This window comes from Protobothrops mucrosquamatus, unplaced genomic scaffold (assembly GCF_001527695.2).
Source record: "Protobothrops mucrosquamatus isolate PMUCROS unplaced genomic scaffold, P.Mucros_1.0 scaffold586, whole genome shotgun sequence".
Lineage (NCBI taxonomy): Eukaryota > Metazoa > Chordata > Lepidosauria > Squamata > Viperidae > Protobothrops > Protobothrops mucrosquamatus.
Window position 1 is genome coordinate 643,660 of NW_015386886.1, and position 18,223 is coordinate 661,882.

Sequence of the window (18,223 nt, forward strand, 5' to 3'; positions counted from 1 at the left end):
GGAGGATTTTAGGTAGGGATGATTTTAAGAAAATTTTAATTGACACACAGCTTCCAATATTTGGCTTTTAATTTGGTTTTATGGGGGTTTTTTGTTTTTTGATGTATTTTGTTTGTATCTGTTTTAATATGCTGTGCACCGCCCTGAGTCCTACGGGAGAAGGGCGGTATATAAATTAAATTATTATTATTATTATTATAAAGTAAAAAAATCTTCTCAAATAATTTTTTTTAGCCAACAACAGATTATCATTTTTTTCTTTTCAATCAGTCTCGAATCTTTTCTGCATATTTTTTATATTCCTTAATTTGTTCCCCCATTCCAGATTTCTCGCTACTTTTAACTCTCTTCTTGCCAAGTCTTCCTGGTTTTTTTTTTACTTTTAAAAGTTATCCAATTCAAGGAATTATATTTTAAAAGTCCATAGGGAAAAGAAATAAAGGAGAATCTCACCCAGATCAAACACGTTGTTGACAGTCAGCTGTTTGGCGGTGCTGCCGCGGCTCTTCACTTCTTTCCTGGCTGTCTGTGGCTTGGGCTGTCTGTGTACTTGCCAGCAGCCTTTCTCCCGCCTGTTTAAAGAGTTTCCTTGGTCTGTTTGGGCCAACCGCTGTTGGCTCCGAACTCCCAAGGTTTCCCTTCCTCCTCATTGCCTCTCCAGAGTGACTTTCTGACCTCTTTGGGTCTCCAGACGAAGCGAAATTGGACTAGGAAACTGGAGCTCTAGTTTCTTTCATCCGTGTTGCCATGTTTGCAAGAGACACACATAAAAAACCAACATCATAAATTTTTGGAAAATCCAAAACTTGGAAAACTTTATTATACATCAGCTCAACAAAAAAAGAGTAGTTATATATGTCAAAGAAACAATAGATTCCAAAATGATTTGTGCAGATGAAGAAGAAAGGATATTAATGGTAGAAATATTTTTAAATCAAAAACAGATACTTTTGATAGCAATATATGCACCAAATAATAAACAAGAAGAATTTTATCAAAACCTTCACAGAAAAATAGTAGAAATGGAATATCAAAATATATGCTTAATTGGGGATTTCAATGCAATAGTAGATGGGACATTAGACTATAAAAGCAGTAAATCAGGGAAACAAGGAAGAAAAGATTACCTAAGACTTTTTTCAATATGATAGAGGAAATTGGTATACAAGATATCTGGAGAGAAATGAACCCAGGAAAATCACAATACGCATTTTATTCTAATAGTCATAAATCTTGGTCCAGAATTGATATGATTTGGATGATGTGTCAGGACTCACTTCAATACCTCATCCCAAGAAAGCAGAACTCATGGAAGCAAGCTCTTCCAAAAGGAACCTTTATTAGGAGAAGCTGATAGCAGGCATACTAGACAGGATCTGAGGGGCATGACACCTGAATTAAGGGTTAATATGCAGGAAATTGAAATAGAATTAGGTACTTGGGCAGATCATAACCCCTTAAAAATGGTGTAGAAAGGAATGCAGAAAAAATTAAGATGGACTTTGAATCAATCTGTATTAAAAGAGAAAGAATTTATAGACTTAGCAACAAAAGAAATGGAATTTTTCTTCAAAGAAAATAAAAAAGAAGATACAACATTACAAAATGTATGGGATACAGCCAAAGCATATTTTCAAGGCGTAGCGATAACATACATGGCAAAAGAAAGAAAGAAAAGAGACAACAATGTCAATTGTTAAGAGAAGAATTAAAAAAATTAGAACTTGAACTACAAATAAACACACAAAAGAAAATATTGAAAAGACAAATGGAAATAATGAAACATAAATTAAATTTAATAGAATCAGAAAAATTGGCACAACAAATTAAAAGGGCAAAGCAAAACTTTTTTTAAAAATGCAAACAAACCAGGAAGATGGTTAATTTATAAACTTAAAAAACAGAAGGAGAAAAAAATGATAAACAGTTTAGTAGATAAAAAAGGCTGTTTACAATTTAAAAATGAAGCAATAAAAAGAATACTATGAGAAACTGAATGCAAGGAAGAAACTCCATGGGACAAAATGACTCAATATATGGAAGAAAATAATTTACCAAAAATTCCAGAAAACTTTAAGACTATGTTAAATGAAAAAATAACAATGATGGAATTGACAGAGGCAATAAAAAGACAAAAAAATGAAAAAACACCAGGACCAAATGGACTCCCGGCAGAGTTTTATAAATGTTTACAAGATATATTAAGTTCACCATTGAAAAATGTATGTAATGAACTTTTATTGTAGGCAAAACTCCCAAATACATGGACAGAAGCTAATGTTACTTTGATACCAAAAGAGGACTCAGATCTGACCCAGATCAAAAACTATAGACCAATATCACTACTGAATGTGGACTATAAAATCTTCACTTCAATAATAGCTGAGAGGCTGAAAAGATTTTTGACTGAATTTATATACCCAGATCAAAATAGATTTTTGCCAAAGAGACAAATAAAAAATAATTTGAGGGTAATACTAGATACATTGGAATATTATGAAACAACTGGCACTAGTATTTTTAGACGCCCAAAAGGCATTTGATAATGTTTCTTGGCAATTTATGATTCAACAACTAAAAACAATGGACTTTGGTCAAAACTTTATAAATATGATTCAGACAATATATCTGAAACAATCAGCAAAAGTAATTGTAAATGGGGATTACACAGAGAATTTTGATATATGAAAAGGCACAAGACAAAGATGTCCATTATCCCCATTGCTATTTATCTTAACTTTGGAAGTTTTAAATAGAAACATTAGGCAAGATCCAGAAATTAAAGGATTGAAAATAAAAGGTGAAACCTACAAACTGCAAGCATTTGCAGATGATTTGGTATTCATTCTAGAGGAACCTTTAGAGATGATTCCTAAACTGTTAGAAAAGATAGAACAATTTGAAGAGATAGCAGGATTAAAGATAAATAGAGAAAAAACTAAAGTGATAGTTAAATTTTTTTCAAAAAAAGCAATTATCCGAAAAAATAGAAATGCAAATAGTCAAAAAGGACAAATATTTGGGAATATATTTGACAGCAAGATGTTCAACAATGAAAGAAGATAATTACATTAAATTGTTAAACCAAATAAAGCTTGATTTGGAAAAATGGAAGAATCATCAACTGTCGATGTTAGGAAGAATTGCTACGGTGAAAATGAATATATTACCAAAAATATTATTTTTATTTCAAACGATACCTATAAAATTGGAGAAAAAATTCTTTGAAGATTTAAACTCTCTAATTCAAAAATTTATCTAGCAAGGAAAGAAAGCTAGAATTAAATTGAAAATGTTACAAGAAACCAAGGGAAATGGAGACTTTGGCTTGACAGATTGGGTTTTATATCATCAAGCATCAGTGTTAACATGGATAAAAGAATGGATAACTCTTAAAAATAAAAGATTACTATATCTGGAGGGACATGACCTGCAAAACCACTACATTAGAAATGCATTATTATTAACTTGGAGAAATATAAAATGTAAAATTTATTTGAAAATTCCAGAATGGCTTTCAACAATGGACGCATTCATACATCCAAATCTGGTGGTCACATTTACAAATGCAAGTCAGATATGATAAAGGTATTAAACAGTATGGATTTTACAAAGAACAGACTATGTTTGATCAGACATTATTAATTTCTGATGAAAAGTTAATTTAAAAAATGTACAATTTCTTATTAAATTTCACAATGAAAGATGAACAAGTAAAAGAGACAATAATAGTATGGGCAAAGCTTCCGGCTGATGGGCTTCTGGCTGATGCTGTGTAACGCCAGGTCCGTGGTTAATAAAGCCCCCCTCATTTATGATCTGGTTTCGGAGGGGGAGGCGGACCTGGCGGGTATTACGGAGACCTGGCTGGGCCTAGAGGGGGGGTGTGCCCCTCGTTGAAATGTGCCCACCAGGTTACCGTGCATTTCACCAGCCGAGAGCCCAGGGTCAGGGTGGGGGGGTGGCGGTTATTATTAAGGAAGGCCTGGACCCAAGAGAGACCACTGTGCCGCAGACTGCCGGTTGTGAGTCCCTAGGTGTGAAGTGGGGTCATGGGAGGCAGCAGGGCATGCTGATTGTGTACCTGGCTCCCCGCTACGTATAAGCAGCCCTACCCGAGCTTCTTAGTGTGATAGCCGAGATGGCGATTGGGACCCCCAGACTGTTAGTCATGGGGGATTTCAATCTGCCATCGGTAGGTGAAACATCTGAGGTGGCTCGGGAGTTCATGGCCTCCATGACAGCCATGGACCTGACCCAATTAGTTGGTGACCCTACCCACACCAGAGGACACACACTGGACTTAGTTTTTGCCTCCGGCCAGTGGTTGAGTGATCATGGTTTAGGGGAAATACTCATGGTCAGATCACTCCTTCAGCTGGCCTTCCCAACCGCTACACCCCACCGCGGGGAGGCGGAACCGGAAGTGACAAAATGGTTCCGCCCCAGGCGCCTGATGGACCCCGAGAGGTTCCAGACGGAGCTTGGGCCAATACCTGAGACCCTGACCCGCGGCTCGACTGAGGACCTGGTGGCCGCTTGGAATAGTGTGGCCGCGGGGGGCCTGGACTGGGTCGTGCCTTTGCGGCCTCTCACCCGATGCCGGACTACCTTGGCTCCTTGGTTTTCCGAGGAGCTGAGGGTGATGAAGCGTCGGAAGAGATGCCTAGAGGGTGTTTGGAGGACCACCCGCTCCGAATCTGACCGGACACTGGTAAAGTCCCATTTAAGGACTTACATAGTGGCGATAAGAGCGGCGAAATGAAACTATTTCTCTGCTCTTATCACGTCTGCAGGTAACCGACCTGCCGCCCTGTTTAGGGTGTCCCGCTCCCTCCTTCATCAGAGGGTCCGGGACGCCCCCCTGCAGGGTCGGGCAGAGGAATTTGGATGTTACCTGCATGACAAAATTGATCAGATCCGGGATGGGTTGGCCTCCGATTGGACTAGTTCAGACGGGCCAACGGAGGCAGGTCTTGAGTCCACTTTCTGGGAAGAGTTTGATCCTGTGACTCCCGAGGACATGGACAGGATACTGGGACGGCTGAACACCACCACATGTTTACTGGACCCGTGTCCCTCCTGGCTGATACTGGCCTCCCGGGAGGTTACACGAGGCTGGCTCCAGGGAATCGTCAGCGCTTCTCTGAGTGAGGGGTTCTTACCGGCCGCCTTGAAAGAGGCGGTGGTGAGGTCCCTCCTCAAGAAGCCCTCCCTGGACCCGGCTGTTTTGGCCAACTACTGTCCTGTCTCCAACCTTCACTTTCTTGCGAAGGTTGTTGGGAGTGTGGTGGCACGACAGCTCCCTCAGCACCTGGAAGAAACTGTCTATCTAGACTCGTGCCAGTCCGGCTTCCGGCCTGGGCACAGCACGGAAACGGCATTGGTCGCGTTGGTTGATGATCTCTGGAGGGCTCGGGATAGAGGCTGCTCCTCTATCCTGGTCCTGTTAGATCTCTCAGCGGCCATGGTATCTTGTTGCATTGGTTAGAGGGGTTGGGTTTGGGGGGCACCGTCTTACGGTGGTTCTCCTACCTCTCGGACCGGTCGCAATTTGTGTTGGCAGGGGGGCAGAGGTCGACCTCGAGGTGCCTCACTTGTGGGGTACTGCAGGGGTCGGTCCTCTCGCCTCTCCTGTTCAACATCTATATGAAGCCACTGGGTGAGATCATCCGTGGTTTCGGGGTGGAGTTTCATCAGTACGCAGATGACACCCAGTTGTACATCTCCACCCCAGACCACCCCAACGATGCCGCGGAAGTGATGTCCTGGTGCCTGGAGGCCGTGCAAGTCTGGATGGGGAGGAACAGGCTTCGACTCAACCCGTCCAAGACCGAGTGGCTGTGGTTTCCGGCGTCACGACATAGCCAGTTGGCTCCATCCCTGGCTATCGGGGGCGTGTCATTAGCCCCCGCGGAGAGGGCCCGCAACCTGGGCGTCCTCCTGGATACTCGGCTGTCTTTAGACGACCATATGACAGCTGTGGCCAGGGGGGCTTTTCATCAGGTTCGCCTGATACGCCAGTTGCGCCCCTTTCTGGATCGTGACGCTCTACGCATGGTCACTCAAGCCCTCGTTTCCCGCCTGGACTATTGCAACACTCTCTACATGGGGCTCCCCTTGAGGTGCACCTGGAGGCTCCAGCTAGTTCAGAATGTGGCCGCGCGGGGGATCCTGGGGGCCTCTAGATGCTCCCATGTAACACCTCTCCTGCGGGAGCTGCACTGGCTGCCTGTGGCCTTCCGGGTGCGCTTCAAGGTGTTAGTAACAACCTTTAAAGCGCTCCGTGGCAATGGACCTAGGTATTTGCAAGACCGCCTCCTACCAAACACCTCTCTTCGACCAGTCCACTCCCACAGAGAGGGCCTCCTTAGGGTGCCGTCAGCCAGACAATGCTGGCTGGCGACCCCCAGGGGGAGAGCCTTCTCTGTGGCAGCTCCTGCCCTCTGGAATGACCTACCCCCCGACCTATGTACAACTACGGACCTGTGCCTCTTTCGTTGATCCCTGAAGGCCCATCTATTCTGTGCGGCCGGCCTGGCGTAGTTTGATTATGTTTTAGTGGGGGTTTTGTATGGGGTACTTTTAGAACAGGCCTGTTATTTAATTTGATTTTACAACAGAAACTTGTGTATATTTATCGTGGTTTTTATTATCGCCTGTTCACCGCCCTGAGTCCTGTAAGGGAGATAGGGCGGTATATAAATTCAATAAATAATAATAAAAAAGAATTTTGGATATAATATAGACTTAGAAAAGTGGCAAAGTTTGTGGGAAAGAAACTATAAATTGACAATGTCAGCTTTATACAAAGAAAACTTATATAAAATGTTTTATAGATGGCATTTGCCACCAACAAGATTAGCAAAAATGTTTAAAAACATGTCAGAGAAATGTTGGAAATGTAAACACAAACCAGGTGTTGTGTTTACATATGTGGTGGACATTGTTAAAGCAAGGAGATATTGGACAATAATCCACACATGGTTAGAAAAAATGTTAGAGAAACGCATAGACTATAAACCTGAATTTTTTTACTAGGTATAATGCCAGAAAAACTTGATAAGCAAAGTACGTATTTGATTTTACATGTGATAACAGCAGCAAGAATTATATTTGCACAATATTGGAAGAATGAAGAAATACCACCAGAAGAAGAAATAATCAAAAAAATATTAGACGGTGCGGAAATGGACAGACTTACTTTAAGGTTGAAAGAAAAAGAAGAAACAGAATATTTTCAAACTTGGGACCTATTTTTATCAATGGTTAGAGAAAAGATTTAGGGATTAGGAATTTAATTTGTATTAGTGAATAAGATATTCAGACAACACGTTTTTGTTGAATAATTATTATTGAACTCGGTTAAAAAATAATAATAAAACTTTAAAAAAAGAAGAAAAAGAAAATCTTCCCCTTAGACAAATAATCCAACATGTTCTTCATCAGGGGGAGGGTGTACATGTTCTCCATGCAAATGGCATTTATCCCCCTATAATCCACACACATCCTTGGGAACCCATCTTTCTTTTCCCTGAAGAACAAAGAGGAAGCCACCCTTGATTTGACTGGCTGGATGAAGTCCCTGGATAAGTTCTTGTCTATGAATCCCCTATGCTCCTCTATCTCCCTGGGCATCATGGAAGTTGCCCTCCGGTCCGTGGGGCCTCCCATTCTGTTATTGCCCTCACCTTTCCTGGGTCCATTTCTACTCCCTCCCTGGAGATATGGTAACCTAACCATTCAAACATTCCGCAGCATGGCCTTGAAGGGAGGATCAGGGTCTCATGATCTGCAGATGGATTCCTGGCATTCCATTCCTACCCCCTACCAATTATTGTCACATTGAGAACGGAGACAAAACTAGGTAAAAAGCGAATCACTCTTTTTTTTAAAAAACAGTTTTATTGGTTTTTCCATTTTTGCACCCAGAAGCTTAAGAGCCAACGTGGAGATAGGTTAATCAATTGAATACAATAACATCATAAATATACAGCTCACATAATACTCCTTAAAATTTACCTCTCTATCAATTAACATGATATAGTCAAATTAATACATTTCTAAATAAGATTCATTCATTAATACATTCCTAAATAAAAATTCCATTAATCAATAAAGGTTATCTGCAACCCATTATATAAATCAAAGTCCTGTTTTCAGCTATTATTAATTTCCAAATACCATATCCGACTTAGCGTTAAACAAACATATTATTTACCATTTGGATGTCCCTAACTTCTCTTATTTAAACATATTATTTCCATCATTACATTCTTACAATTCTTAACCATATTCTGTTTCCTCTTCAGTAATTCTTCGTTTATTAATTTCATCTCTTCCATTATTACAATCTTTTTCTCATTATACCTCCACAAATTAATTATCATGCCTAATAATAAAAAACCACAAAAAATAGAAAAAATAGTAAAAAATGAAAGACAGAAACAAACCAAGAGGAAAAAAGAGCAAGGAAGAAAGATCTATTATATTCCAAAGAATCTGTTCTTACTATATTTCAATGCTAAGTTCTAAATCTTATCCTGATAACACCTCTTAAAAGTCCAAATCCAAATCAGTCCGCATCTCTATGACAGGGCTTTTCAACCTTTTCACCCATTGTACTACTTTTAGGATATGGCAACATCCGAGTACCACCGGTCACCTAGCAAGGTGTCAAAAACTTGATGACCCCCCCCCCAAAAAAAAGGTACAGGTAGTCCTCACAACAGTTTGATAAAGTATAGGTAATCCTCGACTTACAACAGTTTCCTTAGTGACTGTTCAAAGTTACAATGGCACTGAAAAAAGTGCCCCCCAAGCCACAGCCGAGCAAGACACCTGCCTGCCCGCCCAGCGTCGCTCTTCCTCCTGTCCGAGGTTTTCATTGTTGTGAGCATTTCTGTTGAGGATTGGCAGCAGGGGTGGGGTGGGGGGTGTTTGGTTTTTATTCCCCCTGTCTGCTGGGTGGTTGCAGCAGGTTTTGGTCACTTCACATGACCCTGGGACACTGTGACCGTCGTAAATATGAATCAGTTGCCAAGCATCTGAATGTAAATCACAAGACCCTGGAGATGCTGCAACATTCCAGCTGATCGGCGCTTCTTCTGGGCTCAGCAGAAGCGCCAGGATCAGCGCCGAGCTCCATCTGGAGCCTGGCGCTGATCCTGGCGCTTCCACTGAACCAACAGTCCCAAAGAAGCACTGATCCTGGTGCTTCCGCTGAGCCCTGACCAGCCTTGCAGCTCCAGCCATCTCTCGCTCAGGCTTGTGCGGTGCTGCCACCAGTTCAGCTCATTCCCTTCCCCCGCTACCACTTTTCTAGGATGGTCGTGTACCACCTGCCAGGTGCCAATGTACCACAGGTTGTACCCGTACCACTGGTTGAAAAGCCCTGCTCTATGAAACCTTTGCGACCCATAACTGTAATCTTAAATTCCATATTTATATCTTATTCTAGCCTTCTTTCTATTCCAAATAGGTTTCCATAATAAAGCCTCTAGATCAGGGCTTTTCAACCAGTGGTACGGGTACCACCTGTGGTACATTGGCACCTGGCAGGTGGTACGCGACCATCCTAGAAAAGTGGTAGCCCCATTGGAAGCTGATTCAGAGGAGGAAAATAAACTGGAACCAGGGCCATCAGACAGGAGTGGCATGAATCCCCGAGAGTATCCAGAAAGCCTGGAGGCTGAGGAAGACACAGTCCTGTGCCCACTGGGCATTGGGGGTGAGTGGTTAACCAAATGGTCAGCTGCCTGCACTAGCAGAAGCAGGGGAGGATCAGCTGCCAATAGTTAACATTGAGGAGCGGCAACAGACTGCCTCCAATGAGGAACAACTGCCACTCCCACCTGATCTGCGAACACAAAGAGCAGAACATAGAAAAGCACAGAGGTTGACAAGGCTGCTTGCGAGAAAGCAACTTTGCTCCTCCTAACAAGAAACACTGAACTTGGGGTGATTTAGTCAGGTGCAGGGGAAGATGCTTTTGTTGGAAACAACCATTTGTTTCTGCAATGTACTCTCTTTGACTTTGTGAACTTTGGACCTTGCTTCATAAATGTTGGACCTTGCTTTGGCTTTGTAAACTTTGGACCTTGTTTTGTGGACTTCAGACCTTGTGGTCAAGTCCACCATGCAGGTGTCCTACCATTCTGTTGGAAGGAGGGAGGAGGAAAGCTTCTGGCATTCCTTACATACTTTTGGTTCTGCTATAACCACTTGGGAATTAGAGAGGGGGACTGTCTTTGGAGAAGATGTAGACTCCTTCTCAGCCAGTTCCAGACTGCTTCCCATTTTCTGCCCAGCATCTCAATGTTCTCATAACATCTCTGTGGCATCATATTGGCTGCCGGTGGATTGGTCACTATAGAATTATAGAAATTAATTGTTATTGATTGTTTTTTAAAATATAAACCCAGACAATGCGCTGTTTACTAAATATTAAGGAGATTAGGTTAAAAACCAATAAAACATATTAAAAAAAGATTTGCAATTGGTTACCCAACTGCACTCAGCAGGTAATCCTCAATGAGCTTCATTTACATGAAGGGAAGCATGCAGTGGGATATCTCTAGGTTCTGTCTTTTTTTTTAATTTATTGATTTTCCAGTTTTATATTTACATATTTGAAAAGCAGCATGGCAGCTGGGTTGGTTCATAATTCAATAACATACAAATTTCTTTAGTGCAAATCACAAATTATTACATTAAATATTTCCTCTCTTTTTCCCTTGGTATTTACTGTCTCAGATTTGAATTAATGCAATTCTTATTATATCAATTTAATGCAAATAGCTTTCTTACATTTATCAATAATTTTTAGTTTATACATATCTTAGTCATTTTAACATTCAATCTTTTTAGACAATCAATGTCCTAGTAAGTTTTTCCCAAATTTTAGTTTCCCATAAATATTTAAATTTAACGTTTAATTGGATCCTCAGTCATAGTATTTAATTGGTCCACTTTTTCCATTATATTCTGTGTAGTTGATTTTTCAGTTGTAATCAAAATTTGAGTTTGTATATCTGGGCTGACATCCCGTTCTATTCTGTAACCCCTTATTTCTTCAGTAGCTGTAAGAATAGTTTGGTAAATCGCTTTCAGAATAAAAATCTGTTCCTGATCTTCCTCCATATTCTCTTAGTAATGTGTTAGATTAAAGGCTTTGCAATATATATTTTTTTCCAGTGGGTATGGAACACAGCTGGGCTTCACTGCTGATAAGTGTCTCAAGGTTATAAGTCTTATCTATTGTCTAGGCCAGGGCTTTTCAACCAGTGGTACGGGTACCACCTATGGTACATTGGCACCTGGCAGGTGGTATGCGACCATCCTAGAAAAGTGGTAGCAGGGGAGGGGAATGAGCTGAACCAGTGGCAGCACCGCATAAGCCTGAGCGAGAGATGGCTGGAGCTGCAGGGCTGGTCAGGGCTCAGCGGAAGCACCAGGATCAGTGCTTCTTCGGGACTGTCGGTTCAGTGGAAGCGCCAGGCTCCAGCTGGAGCTCAGCGCTGATCCTGGCACTTCTGCTGAGCCCAGAAGAAGTGCCGATCAGCTGGAATGTTGCAGTATCTCCAGGGTCTTGTGATTTACATTCAGATGCTTGGCAACTGATTCATATTTATGACGGTCACAGTGTCACAGGGCCATGTGAAGTGACCAAAACCTGCTGCAACCACCCAGCAGACAGGGGGAATAAAAACCAAACACCTCCCCACCCCACCCCTGCTGCCAATCCTCAACAGAAATGCTCACAACAATGAAAACCTCGGACAGGAGGAAGAGTGACGCTGGGCGGGCAGGCGTCTTGCTCGGCTGTGGCTTGGGGGGCACTTTTTTCAGTGCCATTGTAACTTTGAACAGTCACTAAGCAAACTGTTGTAAGTCAAGGACTACCTGTACTTTATCACTTTTTTCCTTTTTTGGGGGGGGTCATCAAGTTTTTGACACCTTGCTAGGTGACTGGTGGTACTCGGATGTTGTCATATCCTAAAAGTGGTACAATGCGTGAAAAGGTTGAAAAGCCCTGGTCTAGGCTGCCAGCCAAGTCTCTTTTAAACAATAACAGGTTGTAATATCAGGTTTAGCCACAACATGTCGTCCCTATATTTAAATTTTTCCTTTAGGTCTGAAGTTTTTATAATCTTTTCAGTTTTACTTCTTTTTTATAAGTAAAAACCCAGATCTTCAGTAAGAGTAGAAAGTCTTTTAATCCACAAACTTTAAGAAATAAAATTCCAATTAGGATCAGGTTATTCTTGCAACATTTTTTAAAACTTCCCTGGATAGTCAGTTGCAGCTGTTTTTAGAGGGAGGGGTAAAATCTCCCTTCCCTCTTCACAGGGGGAAAAGTACTTAAGGCAGCTTATGCATGTAAAGAAAATAGTTGGGATTTAAGAGGTAGATCTCACCCAGTCTTGTCCATGCTGCCTTAAAATTGCCTGATGGTAAGTGTGACTTCGGCTGTCTACAGCCTAGTGACAAGCCATATTGCTATGGCTGGTCTTTCATCTGCTGGTTTGGAGGGCTGCCCTGGATCAAGCGGAAGAGCTACCGCCCTCCTGCAATCCGATGGGGATCCCCTCCTTGCTGGTCGCTCCTACAGGGTGACCTTCGACCCTTTACAGGGTCCCCCAGCGAAGCAAAACTGAATGCGGAAGACAGAGCTTGCCTTCCAGACGTCCATATCGGCTGCCTCGGCAAACCGCAAGTCTCTCTAGGTTCTGTCTGAAGCCCAGTACTCTTCAACATATTAATCAATTATCAAGATGAGGGAGTAGAAGAGGAGCTCATTAAATTTGCAGATAACACTAAGCTGGGGGAAATAGTTAACAGAGATAGAATCAGGATTCAGAAGGATCTTAACAGACCTGAATACTGGACCCTATGCAACAAAATCATTTCAGTGGTAAGAAAAGTAAGGTCCTAAACATAGGCAAGAAAAACCAAATGCACAGATATAGAATAGATGGTATCTGGCTCAATAGTAGCAACTGTGAGAGGAATCTAGGTGTCCTAGTGGACCACCACTTAAGTATAAGTCAGAATGTGCAACTGCCAAAAAGCCAATGCATTCCAAGGCTGCAAGATTATGTGAAGTGATAGTACCACTTTATACTGCACTGGTGAGTTCTGGTTGTCACAATATAAAAAAGAAATTGATACCCTCGAAAGAGTGCAGAGAAGAGCAACAGGGATGATAAGGGGTCTCTAGATTAAACTATGTGAGGAATGGTTAAGGGAACTATGCATGTCTAGCCTATCAAAGAGAAGGATTAAGGGTGACATGATAGCTGTCTTCCAGTACTTGAGGAAGACTTATTTTCCAAAGCACCTGAGGTAGGACAAGAAGTAATGTGTGGAAGCTTGTTAAAGAGAGATCCAACCTAGAAGAAATTTCATGGCAGTGAGAACAATTAATCTGTGAAATGGCTTACCTTCAGTAGTTGTGGGTGCACCATCACTAAAACTTTTCAAGAAGAAATTGGGCAGTCAGAATGTTATAAGGCAGGGGTGTCAAACTAGTGGCCCGCAGATCGAAGGCATCACATGCAGGCCACGCCCACCCCAGCTCCGCAAAGGCAAAAAACATTGTGATATGTCACGCTACATCATGTGTGTATATATACATACACACACACACACATACCACTTGTGGTATAAGGTCTCCTGATCAAGAAGGAGTCTGGTAGTATATTTTCTGAATAACAGATCTTATTAAAAGGCATGAGCTTTTATTAGTCAGAAGAGATTCTACTGGTCTCCTTCTAATATAGTAGATAACATTTTTGACATCAAACTTTTATTATAATTTATTTATTAAATTTATATGCCACCCATCTCATGGTTAGGTGACTCTAGGCAACTTACAAAATCAAAATATTAAAACACTGAAACATTAAATATGAACATTTATACAGATTAAATATCTGAAAAACCAGAATATAATGGGGTGGGGGTGAGATCTTTCTGGTCCACTAACTACCTCCAACATGGAATGCCCCCATTAGAGCTCCAGGCCATTTGGCAGGCCAGATTTTGAGGCTGTTTAGGAAGACCACAAGGGTGGATCTCACCTCAAAGGGATGGGAGTCACAGCAGAAAAAGCCTTTCTTCTGGGCCTTACCTGCCAGAATTCTTTGATCTACAGGGTTCACAGTATGCCCCTTCTGCTAAAACAACTGGGGTGAGCCAATCCCATTAGGCTGAGACAATTCTACAAGTAGACTTTAAAGGTGATAATTAATACTTTGAATTGGATTCAGAAGCAAACTGGCAACCAATGCACCTTGCAATTCCCCCATCCAGATCCCCAAAGCCTCCAGCCACCATAAGAAAGCAATAACAGCAACATTTAGGTCACCTGGGATAGAAATATAAAGCATACTGATGATGCCTCATCCCATGCTGGTGGATGATCTCACCCGGCAGCTTCATGTAGATATTAAAACGGAGTGGAGAGAGTACTGAACCCTATGGCACACCACAAGTGACTATGATTTGGAACTTTGATCCCTATTAATCCCAATCAGAACCAGAAGAGCCAAACCAGCACAAAACTGTGCCACCCACCACCAGATCCTGCAGCTGGCCCAAAAGAATACCATAGTTGATGATATCAAAGGCTACTGATAGGTCAAAGAGAGCAAGGATGGATGCACTACCACTACCCTGCTCTCACCAAAATCATCGACAGGTGGACCAATACTGTTTCTGTCCCATAATCAGGCCTGAAACCAAACTGGAAAGGGTCCAAATAATCTGTTTCATCCAGGACCCTCTGAAGCTGCCAAGGGAAGGTGATAAACTGTATGAAAGTTGTCCAAGCAGGTGGAATCTAATGATGTTTGTTTGAGCAGGGGGCAGATCAAAGCCTCCCTAAAAGATCCTGGGAACATCCCATCCTGCAATGATGTGATTATCACTGCCTGAACCCACCTGGAGGTCACTGTTGTGGAAGCTTTCACCAGCCAGGAGGGACATGGATGTAAATGACAGGTAGTTGCACTGACAGCATCAAGGACTCTGTGCACTGTATCAAGTCAAACAGGATCAAATTGTTCCCAGATAACCAGATAAGTACGCTCCCCAAGCATTCTTCATAGACTTGTTCCATGCTTGGATTCCAATTGAGATCCAAGAAACTTTGTCATTTATCGTTTTGATATACATTGTTCCTATTCCACTGTTACCAATGGAATAGTCTTAATATTTTTTAAATATATATATTTATTTTTAATTTTTTCTCAGGTTTCCATTTTTGTCAGAAAAGGAAGAGATTTGTTTGTTTGAAATGTATTAAAGAAATAAGCTATAGAATTGGTCCAAAGAAGGAAAGTTCTATTACATCAACTTAAGTGCATTGGAACACAAAACAGAGAACTGGACGGCAGTAGAAGTTGTACATCACCTGAATCCTTGTTGCCCCTCATCCCATAGACAAAGATGTCCTTCACAAAAGCCTGGAGTTCCAAGTCTTCACACACTGCTTCTTCACTTCCATAATATATGTTAATAATATCTGTTGCAAAACTTCAGAAAATATAAAAGAAAGTTAATGAAAGTGTATACTGTCACTTTAATTTTCAACCTTCTGCAATTAATAACTTTCATCTATGTGTGAAAACATGTACACATACATTTTTGTGAAAAATATTTCTAGCATAATCTCAACTTTACAAAAAACACTAACTTCTCAGAAGCAAAATGGAGAAAAGATTATTTGCATGCATACAATTGTATGCATGTATGTTCTCATCAGCATGGGTTCACCATGAAATAAAAACATGTACAAAGGCTATCCTGTCATTTTGGATTTACCTGTCTTAGAGACAATGTACCTGTTTTAACAAACAAACCGATACTGGCTTCTAGTGATTGCCTTGTTCATTTCTAGGTGCTCATAAAGCTGCTGCTTATGTTTCCCAGGATTTCCCAGGTGATGATGTCAAATTCACTGGTCTATAGTTTCTTGGATCCACCTTTCCCCCCTTTTTAAAGACTAGAATCACATCAGCTCTTTTCCAGTTCTCTGGCAGTTCTCCTGTATTCTAGGAGCTCTGAAAGATTTTGTTCAGTGGTTCTGAGATCACATCTGTCAGCTCCTTCAGTACCCTAGAATGTAAACAAATTAGTTCCAAGCGATTTGAACTTGTTTAAAGTGGATAGGTATTCTCTTATCAATTTTATTGCCTATTTTGACCTGCATTCCTGTTCTGTTTCCCACAGTGTTCCTTTTGATAGGTTGGGCTATTTTTTTCCTTTTACATGAAGAGATGCAAAGTAGGAATTAAACCAGTGATGGTGAACATTTTAGAGACCGAGTGCCCCAAAACCACCCCACCACCCAGCCCACCCCCGCTCTGCCCCCTGCCCTGCCCGCCTGCAGGTCCACCCACCGTCTCCACAGCCTGCTGCAGATCACCCAGGCGGCCCTGCAGTGCCATAATGGCCACGCCCTCCAGCATCATCTGCACGCGACGGGGTGCAAGGGCGGAGTCTTGTCCCTGCTGCCTGGCTGCCATGTCCTTGGTTGCGCTGCTCTGCGTGGGCCACGCCGGGGGGCAACTCTCCTCCAGGGGAGCTGCTGGTGAGGAGGGGGCCGTGGGGGGAGGCAGGGCTGGGGAAATGGCGCATGTGTCCACAGAGAGGGCTCTGAGTGCCACCTCTGGCACGCGTGCCATAGGTTCACCATCACTGAATTAAACAGTTCCACTTTCTCCCTGCTGCTTGTCACCTTCTTGCCAACTTAAGCATGGCCCTGACTAAGCTTGCCCAAGAGGAACCCCAAGTGGGGTTTTGCTGGATTGTTTTTCTGACAAACAACTCATTGCCTGACCACAGTAAGAGCCTTTTTGAAGATTCCAGGACAAATATAGTTCTTTATGAGGAGTTCAGCCGCAGCCTTGGAGCTCCAATGTGTACTTGCATGTAATTCTCTCAAGAGGGCCCACAATTCATGCACTGAGAAGTTTTTTCCCCATCTTTTTCCAATCAATTCCCCTGATAAACAGCACCCATATTATACATTCTGTGTCTATCCTGTAAGGTATACAAAGGAGATGGCATAGGCAAATGGGAAAGAATGAGTGCACAAACATACCAAGGGAAAAGGGGACCTGAGGCAGCAGACATGGCAATGCAGTCTGCCAGGGCATTTTCCTGGCTGTGTTTACTTTCATCTTTACCATGGGCCCTTACATGCATAATGGCTACCTTGCTGGGAAGCAAAACAGCAACCAATAATCTCAGTATTTCAGATCCATATTTAACAGAGCGTCTTACACAAGGCACTATGTATGTTTACAACACCAAAAGCAAATTTACTGTCTGTAAAAGTATTAACAACTGTGCCTTGACTTCCGGTGGTGATGCTGCGCTGATGGCGGCTTTCTTTTAGCTGCCAGCCCTGTGATTGTGTGAAAAGCGCGCGGAGACAGCGAAAATCAGTTGTCCCGCGGCTTGAAAACCTCCTCCTCAGGAGAAGAGGGGGAGGAGAGTTTTCCTCGGGTAGAGGTAGAGCTCCCCCAGACCTCCTTAATTATTTGGAGGTCGGAGGGTGAGTTCCCTCGGAGCCTGAGGCTTTCTCCGCACTCCAGGACGCCTTTGCTTGGAGCTTCAGGAGCAAAGCAAGATGACACATCCACATCTGCATTTTAAAGGGACTTGTGAGTAATTTAAAAGCAGACAGAGCTGACCAGGAGAATTTAAAATTGCAAGTGCTGGAAACTTTAACTCGGGGAGAAATAATCTTCTCCATATTCTAATTGGACTTAAAAGGGAAAAATGGCGCCGGAATGCTGTTTCTTTGTTTGAAAGGGGGAAAGTGAAACTTATAAGAAGTGGATTTTTACAGACAGGAAAATGGCTTCAAAGCGTTTGGGAATTTCTGCTGTTTCTAAAGGTACAATCTCCTCTCCTGTAATACAGCCTGCAGTGCAATCTAAGCCAAGATTCCCCCCCCTTCTCCCCCACCACCTGCATTTACATTTAAAGATATTCAAGATGCTTTAAAGTCAGCAACACAAGAAATAAAGGAGGAGATGGCTGACCTTCTTGAGAATAAAAATAGAGAAATGAGGGAAGATATATTGCTTGCATTTCAAGGGTTAGCTACACATATAGCACGTTTGGATGACCGGGTGGATGAAGTTGTGGAAAATACTGAAAAACTAGGAAGTAGAGTTGTCAAAGTTGAAAATAAGATTGATATAAC

General features: G+C 42.2%; 1 protein-coding gene across 1 annotated transcript in view; it reads right to left on the reverse strand.

The window, feature by feature from the left end:
• The window catches only part of LOC107288773 (arachidonate 5-lipoxygenase), a 54,766-nt gene extending 39,121 nt beyond the window's left edge, over positions 1-15,645 (reverse strand). Inside the window, exon 1 of the mRNA XM_015817422.1 lies at positions 15,419-15,645. Coding sequence (XP_015672908.1) covers positions 15,419-15,440 — 22 coding nt within the window. The 5' untranslated portion in view covers positions 15,441-15,645. The remainder of the gene's footprint in view (positions 1-15,418) is intronic.
• Positions 15,646-18,223: the final 2,578 nt, after the last annotated feature.